The following is an 11470-nucleotide window of genomic DNA, read 5'->3' on the forward strand; positions in this document are numbered from 1 at the left end:
CGCAAAGCCCATGAAGAACTTGATTGGCGGATTGAAAACGGCGGTTCAGGCTGAGACGGTAGTGGGCGGGCTAAGAACCGGGTCCTCATCTGGTGCGGTCTCAGGTTAGTGACGTCACGCTCGTTCGCGGGAGAAATTCGAAAGTGGATTTTGTGCAATGGGACAGGTGAAATGAAGTGTTTCTTGGGTTTTCCGGGAAAGGAAGGGTGGACAGGCAGGTAAATTTGAGTGATTTGGAGGGAAGGGAAGAAAATCTGTTCCACGGGAGCAGACCGGGAAGGATGTTGTTTGTAAACGAAAATTGAGGTGATAGCAGTCACAGCTTGTTTGAACTATCTGTAATTATTCGTGCCTCATCTTCGTCTCTTTGCTAGGCCCTGTTTTGCAATTCTGGTACTCTGTATGAGAACCAGAGAGTTTTGCTCTTTGATTTTAGGACTGACAAAAGATCTAGTGATCAAGTTTCCATTGTCATTTGCCGACACAGGATCTTTGTTATTGCAATCTTGGCTAATGAAATGTAGGAACTTTTGTTGTTATTTGGAATGTTAATTTTCTTCCTTATTTATTTAGGTATTGGGGGATTGAACCGGGGCAATCTACCCCTGGGCTACATCCCCATCCATTTTTATTTTATATTGTAATAGGGTTTCACCAACTTACCCAGACTGGCCTCGAATTTGGAATGATCCTTCTGCCTCAGTTTCCTGAGTCTCTGGGATTGCAAGGCCTGTACCACAGCGCCCAGCTGTTTCTGTTGAGAAAACATGTTCAGAAACTTTTAAGCCTGAACCACTTAGAGGTTCACATTTAGGTTTGGAAAATTCTGCATGTTCATAAACAAAAGAACCCAAAACATCTCGTCATAATAGGAAGAATGGTTCATATTTTACTGAGAACATGGATATGTAATATGTGTATATAGAAGCACAATAATGTATATGTATGTGTAAAGCATATTTAATTATCACAGAACATCTGTAGTTTCCCCAGGACTTTAAAAACTTTGCAGACTAATCTTTCACCTACTAGAGGATGGTCAACACTTGAGTTGTCTGAAAAATTTGGACAGATTAACACTTTTAGAAAATATTTTATCCTTGCACCTCACTTGAATATATGATGCTGTTGGCTAAAACCATGTTTTTTTGTTCTTGTCCTTTTTTTTTTTTTTTTCCAGTTTGATGGTAAGATAAGAAAGGAGGGCCTGAGAATGTAGTTCAGTGGTGGAACACTTGCCTAGCATGCTCAAGATTCTGGGTTATATCTTTTTTTCTTTTTTCCATTTTTCAAAACTTCATTTGTGCATAATAATTATACAGCATAATAGGGTTTCTGAGTTATATCTTTAGCACTGCAAAAAAGAAAAAAAAAGAGCAAGGTGAGGTTGTTAACTCATTGAATATAAGTGTAAGGACTCTTCTAAATATTTTTTAAAAAATCCAGTTAGCTTTTCTTTTAGGTTTAATCCCATAATCTAATTTACCTTGTCAGAGAGTTTGAATCTTTACAATTTTTTTATTCTTTTAAAAATTTGTTCTTTGTAGTTATACATGACAGTAGATGTATTTTGACATATTTATGCAAACATGGAGAACATCTTATTGTAATTTAAATTGTAAATTCCACCTGGGCTTTGTGGTGCACACCTATAATCCCAGTGACTTGGGAGGTTGGGGCAGAAGGATCCCATATTCTAGGCCTGTCTCAGTAACTTAGTGAGGCCCTAAGCAGCTCAGCAAAATCAAAATAAGAATTAAAGGGGCTGGGGATATAGCTCAGTTGGTAGAGTGCTTGCCTGCAAGAACAAGGCCCTGAGTTCAATCCTTAGCACCACACACACACAAAAAAAAATAATAATAATTAAGAAATTAAAATTAAAAAAGACTGGGAATGTAGTTCAGTGGTAGAGTACCCCTGGATTCAGTCTCTAGTATTGGGGTGCAGGGAAGGTAGATTCCAAAAGTAATATCTTAAGAAAGTAGTGGTGAATTTATCTTGCAGTTCCTAAATAGCATAAAAGTAATCCTAAATGAGTGACTACTAGATTCCTAATTTGTAAATATTGATGATAATACTTCCTTTTTTTGTTGCATGGAGGATTTCATGAATGCTAAATTAGTTATTGCCCTAGCCTTAATACCTACCCTTTGGGATTATGAGATTGATAAATTTATGTAAAGTCTAGTCCAATTCTGGCCTTAAACATGTGGATAGTTACTAAATGGTCATGTAAGTTAGTATTTATGAATTTAGTGTTTATACAATTTGGTTTTGATTTCTACATCTGCCATTTATTTACTTTATAACCTTGGGCAAGTTACTCAATTATGTCTTTCAATTTCTTTTGTTAAAAGGATATAAAAATAGTATTTATATCATAAGGTTATAGACATTTAAAGCATTTTAACAGTCTAGCATATAATAATACTGAATAAATAATAGCTATTATTAAATAATTCAATATTAATAACTATTATATACCAACCACTGTATCTACACTGTGTATTTTATCATTTGTATACATGTAATATCCAACTCATTGTGGTGGGAGCAGGTTGCTCCAATAGCACCAGGGATATGTTTCTCTGGACCTTTTTCATTTTGTTGGCATACTCACACATCTAACAATTCCTGTGGGCTAAAGGAGAGGGATATAAAAGGAGTTACTGTAAGGAAAGAACCAAAGGAAATAAAGAGGGTGTTAGGAGAGGCAGCTCAACATTAACTTGGGTTTATTCAGGACAGACTTGCCTAAGGGGGTCCTAGGAGAGGACTGAACCCATCTTTCTCTTATAGCCTAGGGGAGTTTTGTGGCTAGGCCATTGCTTGGGGGTTGTCAGGGAAGGGTCCTTGTGGTCATTACCTTCATTCTTTGTGGTAGACCCTGTTCCACGTCTGAAAGGTGTTTCTTAAGATTAAGTCCCAGCTGGGGATATATCTCAGTTGGTAGAGTGCTTGACCTCGCATGCATAAGGCCCTGGGTTCAATCCCCATCACCCCATCCCCCCCCAAAAAAAAAAAAAAAAAAAAGATTTCAGTCCCAGATAACAATTCCCTTTCATGTGTAATGATGGCGTATTCTTTGGATTTTGGATCAGGCTGGGTCAGAGTTACTGTGGGGTGACCATTGTTCTAAGGGAGGATATGCTTCAAAATGGCATTGCCCAAGTCAAGTTCTCCCTTAACAATTACATTTCTGAAAGTTAATAACTTTGTAGATGTGGGTCCTGTCCTGTGACCTGAGGCAAGTATGCATATCCCATTTGCCTACCTCTTATGCCATCCTTTCTCTACACAGCAACTAAAGTCATCTTTGTAAAATATAAGTTAGATTATGTCGTTTTATTCTTTAAAAACTTCTGTGTCTTTTGCTGTCTTCAGTGAAAATCCAAATTCCTTAACATAATATAAAAGTTTCTCTGAATCCAGCCGGTTCTTTCACCACTCTAGCACTTCACCCCTTATACTATCTAGAGTTTTCTGATCAGGCTTTTATGCATCTTGTTTCTTGTTGGGAAAATCTTCACTGGTATCTTTCCTTGGCTAATGGTTATTTCAGCTTACAGCTTAGACATTACTTCCTTCAGGAAAATGTTTAATATTTTAAACCAAGTTGCACACCCTTTCTGTCCTAATTCCTATTACATTTTATTGTAATTGTTGTTTATCTCCCTGCTTTGTACTGAAAATTTCTGGAGATCAGGGATAGCATTTCATTCATTAATATTGATCTAGATAATCTATGGCGCTTAGTAAACTTTGAATAAATATATCCAATTTACAAAGAATACGTAGGTGGCATATGTTTATGTGTGGAAGGGAAGAACTGAATCACAAATTAGTTTTACTGAATCCCTCTGTGTCTTTTAGGGCCATGTTCTCAAACTTGAGCATGCATTACCACCACTTAGAGGGCTTGTTAAAGTGCAGACTGTTGGACTCTGCACCCTAGACTTTCTGATTTAATGGGTCAAGAGTGGGAGCTGAATGCAAATGCAGTGGAGCATGTCTGTAATCCCAGCTGCTTCTTAGGCTGAGACAGAAGCGTCACAAGTTCTAGGCCAGCCTGGGCAATTTAGTGAGACCCTGTCTCAAAATGAGAAATAAAAAGGGCTGGGAATGTAGCTCAGTAATAGAGCATCCCTTAGTTCAAACTTTAGTACAAAAAAAAAAGTGAGAACTGAGAATATTCATTTCTAACTAATTCCCGGGTAATGTTATTGGTCCAGAGATTGTACCTTTTGGAACCACTTTAGGAGAAATATATTATGTCTTTGGCATCTCTATTTCTTCAATTCACTATTAGTTATTTTATTTATTATTTTTGCAGTACTGGGGATTGAACCCAGGGCCTTGCATGTTATGCAAGCACTCTATCACTTAACTGTGTCCCAGCTCTTTCATAAAATTCCGTTATTATTATTATTATTAGTAGTAGTAGTAGTAGGGATTGAACCCAGGGATGCTTTACCACTGAGCCACATCCCCAGCCCTTTTTATTTTATTTTTTATAAAATTTTGAGATAGAATCTCCCTAAGTTGCTGAGGCTGACTTTGAACTTGTGGTCTTCCAGCCTCAGTTTCCCAAACTGCTGGGATTACAGGCATGTACCACCAGGCCCAGCTCATAAAATTTTATTTTGAGGTAGGATCCTGCTAAATTGCTGAGACCAGCCTTGAACTTTTAATTCTCCTGCCTTAGCCCTTGGAGTAGTTGGAATTACAAGTGTGCACTACTGTATCCAACTCCATCAGTGATTTAGATTTCCAGATTTGCCTACATTATTTTCTCCAGTAAAAGAGAATAGCTACAGTACCTTCTGCAGCAATATTAAAGATTTTTCCTTGTGGAGGTGTTATAATGTATATTTGGTCCAAGCATACTGAGTTATATTGACTTTAAAATGTGCAGTCAGCCCTCCATTTTCATGGTTCTATCTCTGAATTCAACCAAGTTAAATCACAGAGAAAATATTCAGAAAAAACATTTGTATTGAACATGTATGGACTGTTTTTCTAAGCAATACAATTTAACAACTATTTGCATGTCATTTATATTGTTTTAAGTATTATAGTAATCTAGAGTTGAGAGGATGTGTATAGGTTATATGTAAAATCTATAACATTTTATATAAGGGATTTAAGCACTTACATATTTTGGTATCTGGGGTGGAGTCCTGCAATCAGTCATTGGTGGCAACTGGATACGGAGGGCAAGTGTAAAAGGAAAAATTTAAAACACAAGGGGGCCATCTTGTGGTGACTATAGCAATTGAGAAAACTTCAAAAATGGAATTGGGCTATGAGGAACCAAATGTGGAAAGGAAAATCCATTTCTTGATACACATCAGGTATCAAGAATAATGTCTGTAGACTCTTGTAATTAAGATATAAACTAATGTTTATATATTTTACTTAGTTTTCTCTTTGGCAAGTTCTTTTTTACAGCATGGTTTCAGTGTGTCCTCAGTTACAGATAATTTGATTGAACCTCTGTTTCCCTTGGTAGTTAGATAGTCTTGGGACTCTTTAATTCCTGTCTCTGGAATCATACCTTTTGGAACCACTTTAGGAGAAATATTGGGAAGGTTTTATTTACTACTTATTCTTTTCACCAAGCTTTAATATTCTATTTCATTTTTTATTTTAGGTGGTATAAATGAATAAGTACTTATTTTCTGGATCTAACTAGTTTATAACTTCAGGAGGAAAAATGGAAAACCAAGAATTTATTGTAAGTCTTACTAATTTTTACATTTCTTTCTTTTTTTCCTTCTCCTTCCCTTGCTTTCTTCCCTCCTCCCTTCCTGACATTTCTTAAATGTCTTGATAGAGTTGCCAGTTTTAGCAAACAAAAATCAAAAAGCAGGATACCCAGTTACGTTTGTATTCAGATAAATAATAAATAGTTTTCTAGTATGTTTAAAATATTGCACTAATTTGATTATACAAAGCCCTTTGTAACAAATTTGTTGGAAGCTTGGGACCAGGAAATAAATTGTTTCTCTTCATGACCTGGTATGCCTCTTATGTCTAGATAGTGGTTCTCACTCACATTGTTTGGTGTTTGAACCTTTTTATACTCTAAGAAAATAATTCAGATCCCAAAGAACTTTTGTATGTAGAGCTATCGTATGTCGATTTTTTTTTTTTTTTTAATATTAGAAATTAAAACAAGCCAGGCATGGGGGCACCTGCCGGTCACAGCTATAAGAAAATTTCAGTTGTAGCTCAGTGGTAAAGCATCCCTAGATTCAGTGCCAGTATTGGGGGAAAAAAAAAGAGAGAAATGAAGAAAGAAGTTAAAACAGAAACAAAATACTTTTGTTTTTTTTTTTTTGTTTGTTTGTTTGTTTTTAATTTTTAATTGTATTTGTTCTAATTAGTTGTATATAACAGTAGAATGCATTTTGATAGATCATACACAAATGGACTGTAAACCAAATGCTTTTTTTAAATTCATTAAAAGGTAATAATAGTAAACTCTTTACATGTTAACATAAATAACATTTTAAATGAAAAATAGTTAATTTTTCCAGAACAAAAACAATAATAGGAAAAAAAATTGAGAAGAGTAGCATTGTTATGTATTTTTGCAAATTTTTTTAACATTTAATTTAGAAGAAAACAATTGGATTCTCATGTCTTTTTCTGCATTAAATTTACAATTTAAATCTGGCAGCATTGCATATATATAACCTTGAGAAATCCATTTTGCACCCTGCCAGGATGAAAATGTAAAGACAAAAAATCATCACAATAGTTTTGACCTAACAGATGCTTGTAAAAGTCCTAGAGACCCCTAGGAGTCTCTGAACCTCACTTGAACAACTGCATGAAGGTTTTTGTTTTTGTTTTGTTTTTCTCAGGGTTTTTTGTTTTTTGTTTTTTTTTAAATCACTGAGCTATTATCCAGGCCCTTTTTCAAACATTTTTTATTTTGAGACAGGGTCTCACTAAGTTGCTAAAGCTGATCTCAAACTTGGCAATTCTTCTATCTCAGCCTTCCAAGTCACCTGGGATTATAGGCATGTACCTTTGTGCCTGCCTGCATGAATCTTGAGTACCCAACAGTTTTTTCCCTTCCAACTGATTACTTGAAAGCTCAAAATTATTATTATTTTTTAATAATTTTTTTAGTTTTTTGGTACTGGGTATTCAACTCAGGGGCACTTTACCGCTGAACCATATCCCCGGTCCTATTTTGTATGTTTTTTAGAGACAGGGTTGCTAAGTTGCTTAGCACCTCACCATTGCTGAGGCTGGCTTTGAACTCGAAGTCCTCCTGTCTCAGCCTCCCGGGCCACTGGGATTACAGGAGTGCGCCACCACTCCTTGCTCAAAATTATTTTTGGTGCTGTTAACTTTTCAGCTTCTCCCTTAGATTTTTACCTGTTCTTTCTTCTACTTTTGATTATCCTTCCAGCTGGCTAACTTTTTTTTTTTTTTTTTTTTTTTTTAATAATTATGGCACTGGGGATTGAAACCAGGGCCTTACTCATGCGAGGCAAGCAATCTACCACTGAACTATATTACCCAGACAACACCCCCAATCCCTCTGTCTTTTTTAACTCAAAAAACCAAAAACCAAAACTCAAGGCCTCATACATGCTAAGCACATACTGTACGATTGAGTTACACCCCAGTCTCTTTCATTAATGTTGTTGTTATGATACCTGTGCTAATATGAAAAGATGTCTTAAATACTTTTTATGTGTATATAAAATACTTGGCATTGAATATATAAATAGAACCTGTTTCTTTTGTACTTTGGAAATAGGTCCTATATACTCATCAAAAGATGAAGAAATCAAAAGTGTGGCAAGATGGAATTTTGAAGATCACTCCCTTAGGAAACAAAGTAAGTGCAAAGCATTTGACTACAGAGTCTAATGAGCTAGGTTCATGGTTTTTGATTAACTATTAAGAAAACTTTGTAGATGGGTGGCACATGCCTTTATCCCAGTGGCTAAGAAGGCTAATTCAGGAGGATTGCAAGTTCAAAGCCAGCCTTAGCAAAAGCAAGGCACTAAGCAACTCAGTGAGACCCTATCTCTAAATAAAATACAAAAAAGGTCTGGGGATGTGGCTCAGTGGTTAAGGGCCCCTGAGTTCAATCCCCGGTTCCAAAAAAAGGGGAAAACTTCGTAGATGATGAAATGTTAGGTATGTGCATATATTAACAATATGAAAACAGAAATTTTCAAATAATTTCCATATTGCAGTATGTAATTTGTGCATTATAAAATATATAAATATATAAAAATAACAAGTAGTATTTAATTTTTTTTTTGACTAAAAAATTCATTGAGTGCTTCTGTGTCAGGCACTCAATGCTTTAAATATATCAACTCACTTAGTCTGCCTAATTCTCCTAAGAGTTACTATTTTTATCTTTATTTTACTGATGATAAAACTGAGGCAAAGGGGCTGGAGTTGTTGCTCAGTAGTAGAGCACTTGCCTAGCAAGTGTGAGGCACTGGGTTCGATCTTCAGCACCACATAAAAATAAAGACATTGTGTCCATATACAACTTAAAAAAACAAAACAAAACAACAACAATAAATTGAGGCAAAGAATGGTGAAACAGCTTGCCCAAGGGTCTCACAGCTTGAGAATGGAGAAGTCATATAAACTTAGGCTTTTTCACTCAAAGCCCATGTCCTAACCATGTCTCTGTTAGTATTATTAACTTAATAAAAGAACTTTGTTATAGTTGAATTGATGGTACTATATAGTATAGTTCTCTCCCAGAGCTTTTTTAAATTTTTATTTTATTTTAAGATAGGGTCTGGCTAAGTTGCTGAGAATGACCTTGAATTTGCAATACTCCTATCTCAGTCTTGTGAGTTTCTGGGATTATAGGAGTGCCTCACCACTGTGGTTTGATATTGTTATCCTGGTAAAATTCACTTACCTCTTCCTTTCAGTGAGAAAGTTGCTTACCATCTTCAAGGCCCTGGGTTTAACCACCAGCACTTCAAAATAAGTAAATAGATAATTACATAAGCTGGGCTCAGTAATGTATGTCTGTAATTCCAGAGAGGCTGAGGCAGGAGGATTGCAAGTTCAGAGCCAGACTTAGCAACTTAGAGAGGCTGTTTTGAGGCACTGTCTCAAAATAAAAAGTAAAAAATGGGTTGGGGTTATGGCTTAGTGGTTAAGTACCCTTGAGTTCAATCCCCAGTACCAAAAACAAAAACAGAAAAACAAAACTAAATAAAAAGTCAGATATTCAAAATCAACTTCTCATTTACACATTTTAAATTGAAATCATAAAGCTAATCTGTTAGATGTATTTAAAGTGTAAACTGCCTAAGATATGACAATTCCATTGCAAAATAAAAACTTTTTAAAATTAAAACAACAGATATTTAAATATCAGATTATAATACCCAATATCAGATTATCTTGTTGTTGAAACTATTTATGATCCTATTCTTGGTTCGAATTACTTCACTATTACTATATCTAGTTCAAAGTTTTCAGGATTTTAAAGGTACTTTCCCATTGAATAAAGAAAATGTCACTGTCCCAATCAATTGGGTTATCATTATCAGAGAACCCTGAGATTGCTAACATTTTGGGCTAGAACTTGAGACCTTGAGCTATTGATAATCAGGGTAACTCTACCATCATCAAGGGACACACTGAACCTTGTGTTCAGTTGCAGTAACAATAGGATTTCAGTCTGTGCCCTTTAAAGTGGTTTGATTTCAGAGTTGGTTAATTTCTGTGCTCAAGTCATAACATTATCTAATTTTTCCTCTTTGAATAGATGAGTATATGGTCCTGTCTGAATTTATATTTTTTTAATCACTTGTCTTACACAGTTAATCCTTCTGATCATTCATTGTCAGATTATTAGCATCATTGTCTGATAATATTCTGCATAATTTTTTTTTTTTTTTTGCTTATATTTTTATTTGTTTAGAGTTAAAACCTTCAAAATCTTAGAGATATTTAAACGATATCTGACTGAAGCCAGGTGTGGTGGCACATGCCTGTAATTCCGGTGGTTTGGGAGGCTGAAGCAGGAGAATCTTTGGTTCTAAGCCAGCCTCAGTCATTTAGTGAGATCTTAAACATTTAGTAAGACCCTGTTTCAAAAATAAATAAGTAGGGGTGGGGATGTGACTCATTAGTGAAGTGCCCTTGGGTTTAATCCCTGTCCCCCATCCCTCAAGAAGAAAAGTTATCTGATTGGATTCTGCATATCCTTATAACTTTTCTTTTTTTTTTTTTTTTGGTACTGGGGATTGAACCCAGGAGTACTATACCAGTAAGCCATATCCCCAGCCCTTTTTATTTTTGAGACAGGGCCTCACTAAGTTGCTAAGGCTGCCTTTGAATTTATGATCCTCCTGCTTCAGCCTATTGAGTTGCTGGGATTACAGATAAGATGTGCACCATAGCATCTGGCTCTTCTGAACTTCTTCTGGTTCTAAATCATAATGTTATGGTCATATTAGTAAATTTATTTATTTATTTATTTATTTATTTAGTGGTACTGGGGATTAAACCCAGGGCCTTGTGCATGCGAGGCAAGCACTCTACCAACTGAGCTATATCTCCAGCCCTACTAATATTATTGAACTTTAACTGTAGCATATATTTGTTAAGTACCCATTATAAACCTCACACAGGTAGTTTACTGGAAAATAGGTTAGTTAAAATTAGTCCCAGAAATTTTCTGTGATCCAGGAAAGTTAATCTTGTATCCTAAATAGCACCATTCCAACCTATTGCTGGTACTTTTTTCTTGCTAATATTGCCTTTTCTCTACCTATTGAAATTCTGTCAGGTATTTCTTCTCTATTAATTGAGGCATCAATCAATAATTGTATATTTCTTGAAGCCAGTGGGAAAAGTAAAAACTGATATATAGAAGCAGAGTAGAAGAGCTGTTAACATCAAATATCAAATACAACCTAGTTTCAATCCTGGCCCTTCATTTAGTAGATTTGTAATCTTGGGCAGGTTATTTGGCTTCTCAATGCCTGTTCTGGGTGATGTAGCAGGGAACAAAACAGATAAATCACTGACTTTGTGGAAACAACATGGAGGAGATAGACTAGTAAATCAGATGAATATGTATGTCTACTGATGTATGTCTACTGAGTAAGACAAATAGGGAGATCATAACTGTTGGAGTAGAGTGAACAAGGGCGAGAATGGAGATAAGGAAGGATTGTGTAAGCCTTATTTGCTATTATAGGGACACACATTCTTTTCCATAGGAAGCTGTGGAGACATTAGAATGATTTATAAAATTTTTTTTTTGGTTTCAGATGGACTAAGAATCGAACCCAGTGCCTCACACATACTAGGCAAGCACTCAACCACTGAGTTACAACCCCAGTCCCCATGAAATGATTTGAGCAGAAATATAATATGTAATCTGTATGGAATATATTGCTCAGGGAGGAAATGTAGAATGAAAAGAACAGAGGAAGAAGAATAGAGC

The 11470-nt window shown here is 35.7% G+C and overlaps 1 protein-coding gene across 2 annotated transcripts in view; it reads left to right on the forward strand.

Moving 5' to 3' along the window:
• Nucleotides 1-119: 119 nt before the first annotated feature.
• Nucleotides 120-11470, forward strand: part of ZGRF1 (zinc finger GRF-type containing 1) — an 83971-nt gene continuing 72620 nt past the window's right edge. For both annotated transcript variants that reach the window (XM_079154624.1, XM_079154623.1), the window contains exons 1-3: nucleotides 120-166; nucleotides 5654-5737; nucleotides 7784-7864. In XM_079154624.1, the coding sequence (XP_079010750.1) occupies nucleotides 5717-5737; nucleotides 7784-7864 (102 nt within the window). In that variant the 5' untranslated portion in view covers nucleotides 120-166; nucleotides 5654-5716. The remainder of the gene's footprint in view (nucleotides 167-5653; nucleotides 5738-7783; nucleotides 7865-11470) is intronic.

This window comes from Sciurus vulgaris (assembly GCF_902686455.1).
Source record: "Sciurus vulgaris genome assembly, chromosome: 9".
NCBI lineage: Eukaryota > Metazoa > Chordata > Mammalia > Rodentia > Sciuridae > Sciurus > Sciurus vulgaris.